Source organism: Platalea leucorodia (genome assembly GCF_965183815.1).
Source record: "Platalea leucorodia genome assembly, chromosome: 3".
Taxonomy (NCBI): domain Eukaryota; kingdom Metazoa; phylum Chordata; class Aves; order Pelecaniformes; family Threskiornithidae; genus Platalea; species Platalea leucorodia.
This window is the reverse complement of record NC_138825.1, coordinates 67,963,912-67,983,446: the sequence shown is the minus strand read 5'-3', so window position 1 is coordinate 67,983,446 and position 19,535 is coordinate 67,963,912. Positions and strand designations below refer to the sequence as shown.

General features: G+C 42.7%; 1 protein-coding gene across 2 annotated transcripts in view; it reads right to left on the bottom strand.

Annotated features, from left to right (window-relative positions):
• The window catches only part of PTPRK (protein tyrosine phosphatase receptor type K), a gene marked incomplete at both ends in the record, with an annotated part of 415,598 nt that extends 398,403 nt beyond the window's left edge, over positions 1 to 17,195 (bottom strand). For both annotated transcript variants that reach the window (XM_082305949.1, XM_082305950.1), the window contains one exon: positions 17,084 to 17,195. In XM_082305949.1, the coding sequence (XP_082162075.1) occupies positions 17,084 to 17,195 (112 nt within the window). The remainder of the gene's footprint in view (positions 1 to 17,083) is intronic.
• Positions 17,196 to 19,535: the final 2,340 nt, after the last annotated feature.

Below are 19,535 nucleotides of genomic sequence, written 5' to 3'. Positions count from 1 at the left end.
ATCAGAAACAGTTAGGAGCACTGGTCATCCTCCATTAAAAAATTGGCATTGAAAATGAAAAGACAGCAAGAAGTGGTAGAGTTGGTATTGTAACTACAACAGCAACTACAATTATGCTCTTCTTCTGAGTGCCTAGTAAAACGCACACCTTTGATAGTTGACATCCACATGACTTCTAGCAAAAGCAAAGCTACACACCTGAAAGTTTTGCAGTTAGAAATTGCGGGGGTAGGGGAGGATTTGAAAATTTTTCCCCATCATCAGATTTCCCCAGTGTGCAACCAAATATATCCCATCTGGGATTGTACTTTGAGATCACTAGTTTGATATACTAATAATTCCCTGAGTTCTTCAGTGAAACACGAACTAGGAGAACTTGAAGAAAAAGAGGCAACTAATCTTTAGAGTTTGGAATTTTAAAAAGTGTCTTTTAACTGATCTGTATTTCTAACCTGGTTCACCCATAATATGAACCACAATAGTAATACTGTGAGTGAGAGCTGGCTCCAAGTCAATTTCTGCAGGCATTTAAGGAAAAATGTCAAAGGAACACATTCATCCTAATAAATCAGAATAAAGTTTAAGGAAAACTAAGCGTAAGCACACACCTACCTTTTTTCTAAAAAAAGGTTGTGTTTTAACATTGAAGTGTTAAATACAAAAATATATTACACAGTTTTCTAACAGATAAACATAGACTATGGAAAGTTTGCACTGCCCTCCTCCCCAAGGGAGATCCAACTTCTGAAACTCTGTGCTTTCAGGAGCTATCGAAATGACAGAGGTAGAAAGAACTGCTTGATATGTCAATAACAACATTGATCCTCCATTGCTTAAGCAGAAACCTGATCTGCTTATTATTTACTGTGTAAGGAAGAGGATTAAATACGAGAAGAGTGAACTTGCCACAATTTGCTTTGCAACATTAATAAAATGTTCAATAGCAGTTTTGTTGCTAAGTCTGCTAAAGTAAAATGTTCAAACGGCCTTGGAAGAATCTATTTGACAACAGAGCATCAGTCTCTGAAAGAAAGTCAAGGCTATTTACTATGCAAGTGCTATAAGATCATCCCCTTGGTATGGAGAACGCATGTTTATCTTCTTTCCCAATCAGATTTTCGTTATTCTGTGTGATATTAATCTCCATGGGGGTGGACACCTCTGTGAAGGTGCAATGGTTCATCTCCCCATTCTGGTCAATTCTTGTTTTAATCTCATTTCCAGATCAGAGTCTTCACACATAGTGAGATATTAATCTCCATAGGGGCAGACATCTCAGCTGGCCTCAGTGCACAGCTCCCCCTCTTCTGGTCAATTCTTATTTTAATTCTAATTTCCTGTGATTTATATTCCTCTTTCAAGTTTAATATATTCTCCTTCGCTCTTCTCAACAAGTCTCCTCTCTCCCTTCTCTGCATCTTTTCAGAGATTGTCACAGGAAAACTACTGGTTTCATCCCTTTCACCAACCACTTCCCTCAAAATCATCGTAGGTGTTACTGGTGTTATTGCCAGGTCAAGGTGTTACTGGTGTTATTGTTAATAGGTGTTACTGCCATCAACACTGCTTGCAAACATACTGATAATGCTTGCCTTATTAAGGACTAGTTTTCTCAGCGGGGTTTTTTGTGCAGCCTTGCTTCATATAAAATTTCACTTGCCTGTTTCAGGATGGGATAACCCCACAGCTAAGTAATGAACTAGGATATAAGTCAGAAAATAAGAAATTAAAGCATAATGCCTTATCATAGACTTTCTGATTGACAGTCAAGTCTCTGGGCATTCAGTCCTCCTGCAAAATGAGGGGTGTAGTACAAACAGACCTCACAGGAACATCATGAGGCTAAAGTATTCCAGGTCTCTCAAATATTAGTCTCATAAGGGGCAACAGAATCTCAGATGAACAAAACAGAACCAGAGATCTTTAGCCTCCATGGTATCTGGCCTCAAACATTTTGAGACCTATCTTTGCTCTTCCCACCGAATATAGAGCATTGTACAAATATGGTATTTAATTTCACTACCTAAACAAGCTTTCAATTTTCCCTGCAAGGTTTGCTTCTCAGCCTTGAAAACATAATCACTTTCTCATCACCAAATTAACATCTAATCATCATCTTCATCTCCCATTTGCTCACCACTTGAAAAACCTACTGGCCAAATGGGTAAATCCAAAAGAGAGATGCATGCTTGTAAAAAAGGCAAGAGACATTATTTCAAAAATATAACCACTCTTTCAGAGCATGTTTCTCTTCAATTTTTTTGTCCCACTGATTTCTATATACTGTCTTGCAGGGAACCTTTCTAATGTCCTCTAATTTTTTTTTTTTTTTTTTTTTTTAAATAAGCTGTACCTGTGTCAGGAATTTGGTTCAAAACAGCGGGAAAAAGCGAATGCCCTGATTGCCTCCATTTACCAAGCATTTGTTTGTTTTTCAGCTCAGTTCTCGCATGCATGAACTACACCAGCACATTCAGAGAAGAGCAAACCAGGGGCTCCAGGTCTGAAGCGCCCCAACACTTCACGGGGAAGCTTGGTTCAGAGTTAGTAGACTACATACCGTGAGATCCCTAGGAACGCAACACAGCAGAGACATTTGGCCTACAGGAATAGACCATCTAATCTGAGGTAACCCTGCCTGGCTACACCACATGCAATGGTTCCAAGCGCCTCACTTTTCGTAACACTTCAGTTCAGTGACCAGCCTCTATTGCACCAAATTGCTTCCCAATGTAGATACAGCCACAGTCTTCCTAAGACACGGCAAAACAGAATTGCCCTGACACTTACTAGTGTCACAGACAAAACTGCCAAGATCCTTCTAACTTCTCGCCATAGCAGCTCATAAAAGTTCAAGAGTAAAAAGGCAGTGCAGCTAAGTGCGCAGACAACCCTACCCAAGCATAACCTTACTTTGCCTTTGGAAATTTTTTTTAACATGTTTCTATTCACAGCCATTCAAATTAAAAGCTTAAATTAAAAAAGGAAGCCTTCCTACTTATCCACGTGAGCAGATTTTCCAAGTCTTCCATTCAAAACCTTTTGGAAAGCAAACTGAATTACACTTCAGAACACTTATCCAAGCTTCGACTTCATTTAATTTTACCGTGTATTTGCATTTTCATACATGGTCCTTATGGCTGTCTGTCTGCTAGGCTACTATCTTCTCTAATCCATTAGCCAGTTTTCAAACACTGATTACAGTCCCTCATTAAGAATAACTTCTTTTCCCATGCGCTTCATCTCCTGCTATTATAACATTTCATCATGCCATAATCTATAAACTGTGTCTGAGAACAAACTATGTCTTAGATAATCTGATCAATCATATATGAAAGAAACCAAAAATACTCCAGGGAACCTAGAAGTATTTATATATTTTACCACGTATAAACACATTCCTCAAGCAGCCACTGGCTCCATTTATGAGCTATACATCAATTACTGAATGTTTACATAGAAGATACAATCATTGGTAGTTTATCTTATATACTGCTAAAGGCAAATCCTCTTAATTATAACTTATTTAGACAGAAATTTTCAAAATGTGCAACTCTAATGTTCTTAATGTTGTTACACTTCCTCTACTTCTTCCCCTTACCCTAAGATGAGAGAAATTCTGAGGTCTGATCACCCTCTTTTATTTTTTTAAATTGGGTTCTGAACCTCAAAAGTGTAAGGAAATACCAACTTCTCTGGACCTAAACATAGCCACAGTAATCTTTTACATAAGAAGGCCCCATTTTGATTAAATACTGAGGCCACGTACTCCATTCTCTTTCTTAATTCTTACACAAAGAAATGTAAATTTAATCAGATGCTTGATTACTATAGTTGGGATACAGTAAACAAGCAGGTGAGAGAGAATGAAAAAGAAGGGCAGGAAGGATACTCTCACAAACAAGACACAGTCATCTCAGATGCAGAATTTCTCGGAAAAGGATTAGGAAGTAAACAGAAACCAGTTTTACCTGGATTCCTCCTTGACAAGGCCTTTTTAATATAGTAAATTGGAAGATAAAGATACCATCATCTGGGAATTTAAAAAAAACCCACACCAATAAAACAAAAGCTGAGCAGAAGCAAGGAAGAAACTGGAGAATTATCAAGAAAGTTATAAAACCCCCTGACTTGTGGCTGGGAGCCTGGAAAGTGAGGTCTTAAGCAAGAAGGTACTCATCCCTCAGGCGAGTACGCTGGTTTGTTTTTCTGTCCTGTTTAATCTGGCAATAAAGTCAACATACAGCATGAGTAGAGTGGTTTGAAATTTTACTTATTACTGCCCACACACCTACAATTGCCAGTGTAACAAGATGATGATAAAACATGAGTTATTCCTGAAGTACCAAAAGCTGAAGAGCAGCAACTGGCATGGGCTTAACTTCTTTTGAGTCTCAGTCCACATTTTGCATCTTAGAGAGAATAAAGCCATCCTCCTCATTGATGGCACACTACTGAATAAACTCACCAACTTCAAGACTTTTGCAACGGATTTGCAGACCCTCCTGCCAATTTTTAGTATTACACTTTCTTCTTCAAACCTTGTGTTTGAAGGTTGCCACCATCTCAGGACTCACTCCTTAAGCACAAGACAGTAACTGATGCAATGTGGAAGAACACAGAAAGATTTGGGATCTTTATGGCTTAAGGCATTTTTTATTATAAAATTGTGATCCCAGGACCTATTTTTTTTCCTCCAACAAACACAAGAACGGTTGCTTTTGCTTACTAAATAATCTATTAGGTAATCAACATCAGTGTACCTCAAAAGTAAATCAAATTGTTATTTTATTTGGGAGATTATACATATAAACATTTACCAACCTCATTCACTTGTTCCTGTGTCCTCTAGGGACTGCCTAATATATCAACTTATTAAATTTGAGCATTTTCTTCAGTTCCTGGTTGCTTAACATTTTTTTTAGGTTTAGGCTCACGATGCAAATGCTTCACATCCAAGTGCAGGGGTCTTTTTTGGTTGGTTGGTTTTTAATAACGCGTTCACTTCCATTAAACATTTTTTTTTTCTAATTCTCTTAACTTCAACATCACAGAATAAGACTGACCTATAAATTACTTAAGGTTGCTTTCAGGTGACAACTGAAGACTAGGTGTTTTAAGAGATGGATGGGCAAAATTCCTTCCCTGAAACACAAACTATCTAATACTTGTTTTCATTCCCATTTCCATGCTTAAGCAAACAGAGGGAGATGTTTATAGTTAGCATCTGGATACTATCACTATGCAAAGCCATCCAACAGATCATTTCGGTATTCTTAGGGTCTGCAAATGTCATTATTAATCACAAATGCTACTCTTTCAGGTTCACAGTCTCATTATGTAGCCCATAAAGCTCAGACCAAAGATTTTCAAATACATGGTTTCTGTCAAATTGAACGTAATGTACAGTCTCCCCTCTTCTGAACGCTCATAAAGAACATCTGTGCAGTCTCTCTAAACGAGAGCATAATCTTGCCCTTCCCAAATGCTGGTCACTTAACGCAACTCCTTGTTCAACAGTGGACAGAAACACCAATAAATCACCAGAAGAATTGCACATTTGGAGTATAAACTCAAAGAAATACGGATAAGTGAGCCAGAGGGAACAACCACCACCCCCAAAAAAGCTGTTTAGTATATCTACTTCAACATGTTTAAAACAACGTATAAACTGAGCCTGGTAGTTAACTGCTGCTGTGCAGACACAGGATACACAAACAGGCAAGGAACTTGCTCATCCCTGGAAAGGACTGCAGACCTGGAAGCACTTCATGCCTTCAACATGACTCAGAAGGAGCTGTTAACCTGCCCTGAAGTACTTAACCAAATCAGTATACAGGGATTTCAAAGGAAAGGAAAGGAAAAAAAAAAAAAAAGTGCTGAAAATAACATACCACCTAAGAATGCAACACCTTGCCACTTATGCAAGATGAATCAAAGCATTAAACTAACTTTATCAAAAAAAAAAAAAAAAAAGCTAATCAGCTTGGCTATTAACAGCATCCAAATGCAGTAACTACCAATAGAATTGTTTTAAAAATAATAGAAGTTAATATTAAGAAAAGAAAAAAAGTTATTTGAACAACAACAACTCACTGCCAGGTTTCAGCCACCTCAGAGAAATCACCATTACATTCTATGACATTGCACCCATGCATTTAGTCTGTTTACACCATGGAAATTATATTCCCTTTCATTACCAAGCTTTGTTTCAACTGGTTCAGAAATCTAAATCATTACACACTAAAGATTTTCCTTCCACCTGGAAATAGTCTATCCTGATTTTAAACTTACATAGGACGTACATTATAGCTTTATGTATGTATGTAGCAAGGAGATGAAGGGTTTTCTTGGAGGTGGGGGTTGTTAACAGTTTATCATGCTATCTGAAAGAAAAGGTAGCAAGGAAAAGGAAAGCCGACCCCGCAGAGATTTACAAATGCAAGAAACTTAATATAAGTAGACCTTTTGCACTAAACAAGACCACACACACAAACTATTCATATGCTGAAGAGCTGGCAAGCCTCTGGAATTAGTTTGCAATTTCTAGTATTTTCACACGTTGGGTCAGGACAGATTACAAGTAAAAACTAATTGCAAAAAGAATATGTTTGGCTTTTTTGAATTGAATAAGGAAAAGGCTGAAAAGACCATTTTATTACATCTCTGTTGTGAAAAAGAGGAAAGCCTCTTTCCCTGGAAATTTTCTAGCCTGAAAAACTGAACATTGAATGTACCAAACAACGCTGTCACATGAACAAAGACAGATACAGCTAAGTAGTTAAAAAAAGGAGCATATAAAAATTTCCTGAAAAGTCTAATGATGTTGATACTCACTAACCATTTTTGAAGTAAGGAATCTCATATATCTTGCCTTCCTTCAATTATGGCACTAAACCCTGTAACGTTGCCGTAAAACTCTTCCAGCAAAAACCAAGGAAAGCCAAGGAAATTGGGGGCGGGGGGGAGATAAAAAGGATAGTGGGAATATGACAATCCACTTCTATTTTCAGGGACGGGGGAAGGGATTATGGGATACTTGGGTGGGTCTGAGTTTGGTTTGGGTTTTTTTATTTATTTAATATTATTTTATACCAACACCATTATCTCCTCTGTAAAACATGTGATGAAAAGCACTGAAAAGTTAACACACCAATGTTTTGGTATACTGTCTACTTAAAACATATACAATACTCAGATTTCAGCATACTAATTTGAGAGATACCTTAAGAAATCTTCTAAAAATCTAAAAAAAAGCATTTATTAAATGAATCAGAAGTTGAACAAAATAAAAAAAACCTGCTTTTGGTATTTCAGATTAGTAGGTTTTAACAAATTGTCCCTTTAAAGCATTTTAAGTACGGTGACGGCAGTCAGCACTGAGACCTTATCTCTGCTGTATGAAGTCATGAACTCAGCCACATTTCTTCAGTGCTCTCACGGCTGATAAGCGCTTTCACATTTACAAAGAACAGGAAAACAGGATAACACTAGGAGAACCAAGACAACCGATACTCCCCATTTTGATCTTACTCCAGCCTAATACCACACCGAGATGATACAGATATAATAAAGTGATAAAATACCAAATCAGAGCATTTTTCTAATTAATAGCTATGGGGCAAGTCTCCACCAGATCTTATAATTTTAATTTTTCACTGTAGCAAAGAAGACAAAAGCAGCCTAAAATTTCAGAGCTTCAATACATTTTTTCTTTATTAGTTAAATCCTTAAATCATTTAAAAAGCAACAGGTATCCTAAATCACACTATAGGATTCACAAATAAACACAACTTCTATTTGGAAATAACAAAAAAAAAAAAAAAAAACCCAAAAACAAAAAAACCCACCACAGTAGTTCAAGAAGTCAGCTATCCAGTCAAAATTTTCATTCTGAGCTGTTTTGAATTCATTTGAACTACAGCCACAATTGTTCTTCATAACATTTTTCTCTTCTGGTTAATATTCATCAGTCATTTTTACTGTTACAGAACAAGTGTTTACACACAAAAGAAAGCATACAACTCCACCTCAGAATAAATTGAGTAACCAGTGTGTAATAATTAGAATGAGCATACCATAATTTAATTGCAGCAGAACTTGGTTTTAAAGTATACAACAGTGTCTCATAAGTCAGTAGAATTAAGTTCATGACATGGTAGTTGAGAAATGGCTTCTTGTGCTACTCAATTAATAAATATAATCACATGTTTTTAGTAAATGGTAGCAGAAGTAAATGACTTCCTGGCAAACTGAAGGGTCCAATCTTTCATACACTGGCTAACAAAAATAACCTCATATTACCCATAGTACTGAGCAAAGAACTTAATCTTTTCACAGCACCAATCTTCAAGAAATTAAGTCTCTCAAGTCTTTTACTGAGGCATATACTTGGTGCATTAACATAAATATCAGCCAATTCCACATACATACGATCTTAAAAAGAACAAATGCCTGACAAGCCCATACACAGCACCTTCTAGCTTAAAACAAGTTTTTACATGTTACAGTTAATTCATGCTTATGGAAAACATTGATTTTTTTTTTCCTCTGGACTATTAGACCGAAGAATCTCTTTTTAGACCTCATCCACACTCAAAAGGTTCTTTTCTTTTTTTGCACACCTACCATTGAGTAATTTGGGGAAAAAAAAAAAAAAAAAAAAAACACCAAACACACAAACCTATTAGCAAATACAGCTATGCCAGGAAAAGATCCTAACGCAGTCCCAAGTTTCAAACCTACAGGAAAATCAGTTTACAATTATGGGTTATTCTGCTTCAGAAAGCAATTCAAAGTTATCAGTACAAGGCTGCCCCATTGCTGTAACGTTCGCTGTGACTTTTGGGACACCACTCTTCTTTTTGGCAGTCACCAGAACCTCTCCCTCCTCTATAAGGGGACTCAGATGTTTTTAACCAAAGATTAGCATATCATTTCTATGTCATGTTATTACTCTATAGCGGGTCTTGCTACTATACACTTATGTTATGTTCTTACCCCAGAATGGCACATATTACAGCTGTTTCAACAAATACGTTGACTCAAATTCCTGACCATCCACCCAGTGCTTTAAGGACATGTTGCCCCTGTTGAGGCACAATTCAGCAGCCTCAATTCTACAACCACTTTATCTATCAACAGCAGAAATTATCTTGATTAACAACTTCACAGAACTTTCCATCTGGAGTCCTTCAAATAAACCAAAACGCAGCACTGTGCCATTAGTTCATTATTTTCATACTAGGTAATATATTAGATCCTGTTGAATATTTTTAGACTGTTTAAAATAAAACAGTGCAAAGGCTGTCAAAGCAAAGGTTCAGCCACGACAGCAATCACAAAATAGATTTGGTTAGATCAACAAATAAATGGTTCCTAACTGAAATACGTGTAGAGATTTGTTAATTAAAAACTTCAACTTTTATGGAAATTAAATTTCAGTAACAAAAGAGCAAACCTAAACACTTCTGTTGTTTCAAACTCACTGATCAATACTTCGCTTTTACCTTTCAACAGACAAATGTAGCTTATTTGCAGAGAAATGTATCAGACATTAAGTCAACTAAAAGGAGCTCCTTAAATGTGTAATTATTCTTTATAGTGGATAATTTTAAGCTTACATCCACAATTTTAATGGTGATTGAGCAGCTCAACATTCTGAAGGAAAAAACAGATTTAAAATAGTTTCACATGCCACCAACATTGGCTTTTCAAGTCTGAGGGTATGCGTGCATGTACTTGGAAAAAAACCCTACAACAGACAGCTATTCTTTTGTCATATTCAGTGTTTTGAGGGCTGGGGCGGCATGGGGCTTTTTTGCTTGTTTGTTTCTTTGTTTAAACACAGCACTGAGTTGACACAAATACTAATACCTCTTGTTCAGGAAGAGATTTCAGTATGTTTCTGTTAGCTTCTAATATTTATAAAACTTCTAGAAAATGCAAACATGACTTTCAACTCTATAGTTTCCTATTAAGAGTAGACTGGAAGGGCCTTTAAACTACATGGTAAGCATGCACTATAGGTGACTTCAAACCAGGTAGTTTGCATAGTTTTAAACCAGGTTGTTTAAAGTCACCTGTAGTCAAGGCTTACCAGGAAGCAGCATGAGGTAGTGGCCTTTCTGACCTACAAAATTAGGTCCAGCAGGACCTTATGTTCAGCCAGATGCTACAAAATTCTCACCGATGCTATTCACCACTCCTCAACGGGCTCACCCTGGCCTTTAGAAACCACGGCCATTTTTCCTCCTCTACCCACATGCACGTGCCTCATGGGCAATCCTATTTAAACACTCAACACAATGGGGAAACACAGATCACACAGGGAAAAAGGTGAAACCTCAGAACCCGGCTTTAAACCGGTTCCTGCTGCACCCCAAACTGGGTGTCACAACATCCTCTAATTCTAGCCTGGTTTCTAGGCGTCATCTCCTCCAAGCCCTCTACTGCTTGCCATCACGCGTGCTCGCTACTAAGTGCCATTAATAGGCCACTTCTTGCTTATACATTTATATAATAAATGCCTTAGCTATCTATTATAATGAAAGAACATATTTAAGCCCAGTTTACTCAAAGATGCATGTCAGGGAAAGAGACACTACTAGCACTGTGTCATCGGCTTGCAGGCAGCCATCCAGAACACAGCCTCAACCACCTTCAGCCAGTCTAACTCCTCCAGCTCCAGAGGGAGGGGAGGGCCAGGCCTCTCTTCCCACCCCTCTCCGTGCCCTCCTGCCTCCTCTTTGCATTTCCTCAGGGAACGAAGCACTGCACAGTGAGCAGAGCGTAGAGCCAACGTGGACTCAAAACAGCACAGGTTCACCTTACACAAGCTGTGCGGCTATTACAGCTTGTTGGCAAACCGAGCCCTCGTCCTCCCATACATCAAATTTATGTGGCCACACATCTGCAAGTCAGCTAAACTCACCGAGCAAAAGGAAACTAATCCCAAGCCGCATCTTTCCTCCAAGAAGATTCACACAAAGCAAAACCAACTCACCCACAGGCCACACGGTGGCCAGATCTAGCACAGGGAAAGACCTGGGAGACACTCAAGTGATGGAAATGCCCCTCTCTGCAGCACCTTAAATTAGCTTAATGGCATCGGCAGATTGTAACTGAAGCTCTAAATCTGAGTGCATACTTCTGGGAGCAGCGCTACAAAGGCATCTTTCCATAACAATAACAACTATGACAGATGGGATCCCATCAGCACATAAAAACATGAGGCGTGTCCTGACTGACTCAGTTATCAGGACTAAAGTAGTAGTTTTGGAAGCTTCCTATTACACATTCAACAGGATCTGCGTTGCAAAAGGAAGAGTAGGGATTTCACCGAAACAGATGCTAATGTAAAGCAAAGCTGACACTTAGTGAGGTATCCAAGTCCTGAGAGGTAAGATGACCTAAAGGTCTTCCAGCTAAAGAGGTCATATACAGACATCATAAAGACTCCAGAGCCAGAAGCAACTACACAGCAGTGTTGCAGATCTCTGCATGTTAATCCAGATACTGCAAATCTTTACATGTAAGAGGATAAACTCTTTTTAACTCACTTGTATTAACAGCATTTCAGAAAGAGGAGACAAACCACAACAGTAAACAGGTTAACTCTCCCAGACATCCAACACGAAGCCACAGGTCCTTCAAGAGCCTTGCTTAAAAGTTCTCCCTCCCCCAAAAGGGCTGGTTAAGGACTCTCCCCTTTCCAGGAGTCCTGCTGTCTACTGACACAGCCACCCCACAGACCATCATTTAACCACAAGATCTCAGCTCTTCAGTAAGGAAATTATAAAGTGTCAGCTCACAACCAGGACTGGGACAAACGGTCAAAAAAGCAAAGCAAATGCCAGGGGGAAAAAAAAAAAAAAAAAAAAAAATCACACTATGGATAGGGAACAGAACAGAAATCATTATTAAGCACTATATAAATCCATCAGGCAGCTGTCCCTTGGATACTCTGAGCAATGTAGAGCTGGAAAAGAAAGAGAAGGCTGATAAAGGATGAAAAGAAGATATGGAATGGTACCTTCATAGCAAGTGGCTACAACTGGATTTTCTGACTAGAAAAGGAATAGTTGTGAGAGGGTGGAAAAATCCTGTGTGGCATGAAACAGGTAAATTAGGAGAAATTATTACCCCCTCAATACAAGAGCTAGGAGATACTAAATACAACTAGCAATTTCAAAAAACAAAGGACCGTAGCTTTTTTTGCACACAACATATAGATTCCTTGTCACAAAGTGAGGCGAACGCTAAAAGCAATACAGGCTGAAGATGTTAATAGGCACAATCACAGTTACAAGAATCCACTTACAACATTAAATACCAACGCATGGTCTCTGTGGACAGACAGTACTCAGGGGAAGTCACTCACCGTGCTAAAATCCCTCTCCCTTGAGCGACCACCATCAGAGACTGGATACCAGGCTAGGCAGACCTCTGCCCTGATCCTGTGCAGATATCTTACCACCTCCTCCCCCCCCCTTTTTTTTTTATTTTTATTTTTAATGATCTTCAGTAGATCTTAAGTAAGGCAAGACATCTACCTGGTTTAAGATGCACTGTTTACATCCCTACCAAACTGACCAAGCCGTGCCATGATTTCTCAGACAAAAGGGACTAAAAAAAGACTTCTGGGGTCACTGTGTTCTGGGTGCTTTCAATCCCATCTGAACCGGTTAAGTTCCACTTCAAAAATGTATATACATTTTATAATTGTAATATTGCATCTGAAAATACAGATAGACAAGTGATCTCTGAACCAACAGTGCCATGGAACGAGCTGAATGTACAAAGGAAAGGAACACATTTGGGAAGGAGGGGGTGAAAGTGAGAAAATAACTTCACTTTTAGTTCCACTCGTCTTCCATATAATTTGTCAATACATTTTAACAGCTTGGTGGAAAAAAAAGCTACTGAGAAGTCTCTTATACATACACGCCTACCTGCACAAGTGTCTCTTGTATATCACATGCAAATTGTAGCACATTCAAGGATAAAATATGACTGAAGCAACTTTTGCTGTTCTGACAGCAAAGGGCTAATTTGAGTTTAATTACTTAAAACTATTTTAAAACATTTTCAAAAAGCCATTAATTTCTTCTACTACATGATTACAAATTAAAAAATGTAGACATGCTCATTACAATTTTCATATATTTCTCTGTAAATATATTTAATTACAACATCCTTATAAAACAAATAATATCTTCTACTTTATGATATCAAATTTCTAAGTTAGATTCTCTTCCAAAGACAGACTATAACTATTTTATCAGAGGGGGAAAAAAAGATTAATACAGAAATATTTACTCTTGTCTGTTCATCTGTGACTCCGTAACTACTTCGCATGAGGAAGTCTGAGGAATAACTACTCTAATAAAGGACTTGAACTTGTAAAACATACAGTCCTCTTTTTTTATGCTTAACTATGCCTATGGTCTGAAATACCACACTTAAATATTTAACTTCAGGTAAACTGATGCGTTTCTAGAATTTTTATCCTTGTATCTTTCATTTAGTATTAAAAAAACCACACACTTGCAAAGACACCATTGGAGGCAGTGCAATGCGCATTTCCATCACCTAGCTGACAAGCCAGCAGTGTTCTTCAAAAAAAAAAATTTGAAATATTTCCTTTGGTTTTTTTTCAAAATTTGAAAACATGCAAATTGCTAAAAATAATATTCAAAAAATATAAGTTTAAAGTGATCAAGTTGTGCAAACAAGCTGAACTTGTTCTTTATCGAACTGTAGGAGTTGCAGATGAAAGGAGGTGCTATATAAGGAATAGCTAGACTTCAACAGAGAACGCGCTGCCAAAACGTTTTGGCCTAGATTCTGACAGGCACGCACCCAAGTTGAAGGGTCATGGAAAGCAGCGGTGTAAAGAAACAATCTACAGAGACCAGAAACATTACACTGTGGATTATGGCTGGGGGGGGGGGGGGGGCGCAGAGAGAAGCTGCTTGGGTTTTTGGTTTTTGGGTTGGTTTTTTTTGTTGTTGTTTTTTTTTTTTTTATTTGAGATCTGTGGGGAAATACAAAATATACAGTGTTTCAACTATGTGCAAAGGGGCTGGAGATGATATACAAGCACAACTTTTAAGACGGCAACAAACTACAAGATGTATCTTGTTCCTTTTTCCTAACTTGCTGCTGCTCCTCCTCTTGCCTTCTCATTTGCTTTCATGGAATATGTTATGAGGAAGAACAGAGATAACAACCGTCGCACACACGCTCCTGAAGAAGGCCAACTTTCAAGAAATTCATACTCTGTCATTTGATTAGACCCTTAATAAACATATCAAAAATTTTTATGAAGAATTCTAGATCTGGCCAACGTTCACACTCAGGAGTAGTAGAAAGCATCATAAAAAGGAAATAAAAATCAAATTACAATGAGAGAGAGATTTGTGAAAGGTCCAGACTGAATTAATAGCTTCATTAATGGCAAAGAAAAATTAACAGTTTTAAATTCTTACAATTCAGACAATAAGAATACTAATAAAAAGGAAGCCAAAAATGAGTTAGATTCAGTTTAACATGGGAAAGCACAGGCCATTATGTTAAGGTGAGGAGGGGGGAAGGCAGTCAAAGGAAGATGCCTGAAAGACAGTACTCCTGTTAAACAGAGGAGGTGACTATGAAGAAAACAGATGCTCCTGTGTGCACCAAATGCAGACACATCTCATTGTAAGCTACAGAGAGGCCCTCCCTGGAACGGACATATGAACCCCAACCTTTGTGTCCTGCATCCACTGACACCAGGATGATGTCTCATCAACATACACACAAAACTGACACACACACACACTTCAGGGACTGGTTTAGAATAAGGAACAAAAACAAAGTTTGTGCTAGTTATTGAATTCAGAGCCTTCAAACCAAGACTAACCCTAAGTAAGTGTTCAGTAGGGCACAGCTCTATATGTGGATATCAAACATATTTAACAAGAGTCCAAGCACTATACCTTAAATTGAGTACACTGAAAGCACCAGCTACTAACAAATCTACTTCTCCAAACCTTCAAGAAAGTCTGAGCAAGCCTGCAATTAATAACCCTCTGACCAGCGCAACCTATCAGTATTTTTGATGCTTGGTAATAGAACTAAAGTCTCTAGCTGCTGACATGCTATACAAAAGAAAAAAAAATAATAATCTCATGTTTCCTAGATACAATTGTTCAACTCTTTGACAAGCTTCACCTACTCTGGTCAGAAGGATGTTGAACATCCTTCTCTGCTTACCTAACACATAACCCACGGTCCCAACCTGGCTTCTTGTACTTGCACTTCCAAAAAGGGCTGCGTGTCACATTCTCAGCATAAAATACCACGGAGCATATAAGTTATCAGAACTTCCTACTCTTCTTAAGCCAGTGAACAAGCTCATGAGAAGATCTTTACGTAAGAGTTACCTTTGGCGTTAACATTAGCTTGACAAGTTTACTTTACTGTAAAGCAAAAATCACTGGTCTGATTTCAGTATGGTTTTGACTGAAAAGATATTATGCTGGGACATATTTTACTTTTGTAGGTTATTCCTACAACATACCAGCTGCATATATGGTACACTTCCCTTCCCCTGGTAAAAGGCTTGTAGGCGCTTACGTAATCTTACAATTCTGATACGCAGACATTAAATTATACACACCAAAGGCAGCCACATAGGAGCAATGTAATCTGTTCAGACCAGCACAATTTCTCTTACTGCTTCAGCACATTTCTTAATTGATGACACGTCTCAAATGTCTCAATTAAAAATTAATTTATAGGAGGTCCAGGGAAGGAAAAAAAAAAAAAAAAGCCTCCTAACTACGCATCAGTCCTTATGACAACTGTGTTTCCAAGTCTCATGAGTGTAGATACTTTTATTAATGGCAGTTTTCAAATCAGTATCCTATGATAAAGGCTTCAGATGCTTGTCCAACTGATGCACCCGAGGCAATGGCAAGTACTATTTGAATAAAAAAAAAAAAAAAAAAAAAGAGAAAGAAAGAGCCTGAAGTCTACTTCAGCTAGTCCCTCGCGTAATACTTCGCACGGCAAACAATAAGAAGAACACGTTCACGCTTCAGCTTCACCAGAAGCAAACGAAGGACGCTTCACAAACTACAGCGGAGGGGGTCCGGGGTCCGGCGCACGGGTCTCCAGTGCCCGCACCGCCCCGCACCGCCCCGCACAGCACGGGAGGTGCTGCGCCCCCCCCCCCCCCCCGCCCGGCGCGGCCGCCCGCCCCCGCCCCGGGCTCTGCCCCGAGGCTCCCCGGGGCCACCAACTCACCGGGGCCACCAACGCACCGCCGCACCGGCCGCAGCTCCCACCGCCCGGCCCCGCGGGCTTTTATTCTGCAAAACCCCGTGGCTGTGGGGCGGGGGGAAAGAAAGGGCGAGAAATTCGCGGCTTTCAAACAAAACAGACGCCGTCCCCGTATGCTGCCTTCCCTCCCCCTTCTCGCCCACCACTCTTTTTTTTTTTTTTTTTTTTTTCGGGAGGGGGGGTAGAGGGGGAGATTGGATTCCGGTAGCCGGCGGCAGCCCGGGCCGTGCCTGCCCGCCCCACGCCCCGGGGCGAGGGGAGCTCGGGCGGGGAAGCGGCCGGGGCGCCCCGAGGGCTGCGCCCCCCGCGCCGGGCGGGGACACGCCGGGAAAGTTTGAGCGAGGGAAGGGGCGGCAGCAGCTCCGGCCCCGCCGCCGGCACCGACGCCACCTGGGAGGCTGGCCGCGGGGGGAGGAGGAGGAGGAGGAAGAGAAGAGGAGGAAGGGGAATTTGTGCGGCGCCCGGAGCCCGCGCCCTGCCCGCCCCTGCGAGCCCCGCGCCGGCAGCCTGCGGACACGCGTGGGTCGCACCTCCCCTCCCACAGAGCGGCGCAGGGGGGGGCGTGAGGGGGGAGTAGCCCCTCTGCAGCCCCACCGCCGCTCCTCGGGAGCGGGAGCCGGGTCCCGGTGTGGTGCCACCCGCCGCCGCAGCGACCCCCTCTCCCCCTTCCCTCCCCTTCCAGGGCGGGCACCCCGGGCGCGGCGCGACCCCGCCGCGCCGCCCGCCCTCACCTGGGCGCCGAGCGACAACTCACCTGCGGAGAGCTGGGCCCGGGCCGCCCCGAGCAGGGCGGGCGAGCAGCCGGCCAGCAGGGCGAGCGCCGCCAGCAGCGGCAGCGAGGCGGCGGCGCCGGCCCCCCTGCCCATGCCGACTTGCGGAGAAGTTTCCGAAAGAGGCCGGGGCTGCCCCGGCTGGCGGCGGCGGCGGCGGCGGCGGGCGGAGCTCGCCTCGCCCGCCCCTCCCGCCCCGGCGCCTCGCCAGGAGACCCCCCGCGCCGAGGGGCGCCCGCTGGCCCCGGGGCCGCCCGCTGGGGCAGCCGTCTGCGGCGCGACGGGCGCGGCGGCGGCGGCGGCGGCACCGGCTCCCCTCGTACTCCGGAGTTACTTTGCTGCTGGGCGAGCGGGGAGGGAGGGAGGAGCCGAGCGAGCGCGTCCAACCCCCGCTCCCCGGCACTTGGCAGGGGGAATGTGGGACTCCGGCCCGCAGCCCGGCGCGGGCGGAGCGGCGCCCGGCAGCGCCTCCTGCTGCAGGCGCGGGGGCCAGCACCGCCTCGCCTCGCCTCGCCTCGGCCCGGCTTTCCCTGCCGCGGCTCGGCGCGGCTTTCCTTGCCACGGCTCGGCGCGGCTTTCCTTGCCACGGCTCGGCGCGGCTTTCCCTGCCTCGGCGCGGCGCGGCTCGGCTCGCCTCGGCTTTCCCTGCCTCGGCGCGGCGCGGCTCGGCTCGCCTCGCCTTTCCCTGCCACGGCTCGCCGCTTCTCGGCTGCCTCCGGCGCGGCGCAGCCCGGCTCAGCGCGGCGCGGCCCGGGAGCCGCTACCGGCGGCTCTGCGAGACCCCCGCTCGCAACCCCCGCCCGGGGGGAACCTGCCGCCTCCGGAGGAGGAGGGGGAGGCGAAGAGGGGCGAAAGGGAGAAGGCGCCGGCTGAGCTGGCGGGACGGGGAGGTCGGGGCAGGGAGCAGGGCCGGGGGGCGGCGGGTCCCGGGCGCTGCGTGCAGGGGTCCGGCCGCCCCGGGTGGGATTTGCTGGCTGTGCCTGCTGTTAGAGACGCCTTAGCGATCGGGTGGCGAGCGTTGCGTTATCGCCGTGCATCAAGCTGCCTGGCTGTATCTTCGAGCCGGGGCTTGTGTTTTTCATTTGCTCCCCTCTCTTTGGCAACACTTGCCTGGCTCGTAATGCCAGTGAAGTCTCATTGATCGGAATTGCAATTGCAATAAACGCTTTTGCCGTTAATGCTATCATTTCCACATGTAATAAATAACTGACCTTTCAGACAGGTCTGTATGCAGCTGTACGATTCCAACACCCGTGGGTTGTGAAGCAGGATCTTCTCGCCAGATCCAGACTCCAGGTATGGCATGGAATAAAGGCCTCGGTCTCTGCCTCTGAAAGCACCGGAGGTCCGTACGCTTCCAGAGCTTAGGACCCTAAAAAGCATTCGGAATAACGGATAAAGGCACCAGTGCTGGAAATTCTGTTTAAATAAATTTCCTGCAAATTTTTTAACTTATTTTTTATTAGTTTTTATTTTTTGCATGGCAGCTTGTAATTAGAGATGTTGTATAATGATTGCAACAGAACCCGAAACCACTGGAAACTCACAGGTTTTGTTGCAAACTCGAAATTCAATCCAGGTTCATCAAAGGTTTGCTGTGATTCGAAATCCTTTCCAGCCAATGTGTGGCAATTGATAGGCTTGCCTCTAAACCCCACAAACCCTCGTGTTTTTGCAGAAAAAAAAGGTGAAACACAACTGTTTGCTTTGTTATGCAAAATAACATGTACTGTGCACCCCCCCAAAAAACCCCAACACTAAAAAAGCTGTACACCTGGAAACCCCTGTACTTCATTTGGGTGGAGTGGCTGAAAACCAACTTGCATGCTTACTGTGAACTATAAAATGATGTGCTTCAGTGAACACTGGCTCTTTGTTTGAACTTTGAGAAGGATGGGAGCTGGCTGAGGCAGATCTCATGACACCCGGTGTTTCAGGAAGGATGAGCCACGTACTGGGCCCAAGTAAACACGGGAAATTCTTCTGAGCAAGGTGAAGGAAAGTAGTGTGCCAGCCCGCCTTCTGATGCATTAGGCTACATCACAATTTCTGTTGTTATCTGGAAATTTTTGATGAAAAAGATGTACCAATTCATCTTGGTATAGGGGTGGGGGAGTACACGGGTATCTGATGCCGTCCTTTATGCTGGGAGCTATAGAGCCAATGCTGTAAAAATGACTTCAAGCCAGATAACTTGTGAACGGTTTGGGAGGGCAGGGGAGAGGAGGACTAACACCTGCTTCCCCTTAACCACTGTGGCAGTCTCGCAGGTATCTCTGGTGACCAGCACCGCAGATAGTCACGTCGGGACTGAGAGAGAGGTTGGTAGGTGATGGTGGATGTGCAGCACCAGGGTGCTGCTCCATTTCACTGCTGTGAGGTGGTGGGTCCCGCTGACATCCAGTCACCTGTGCTTTATCCAGATAGTTTCCGTAT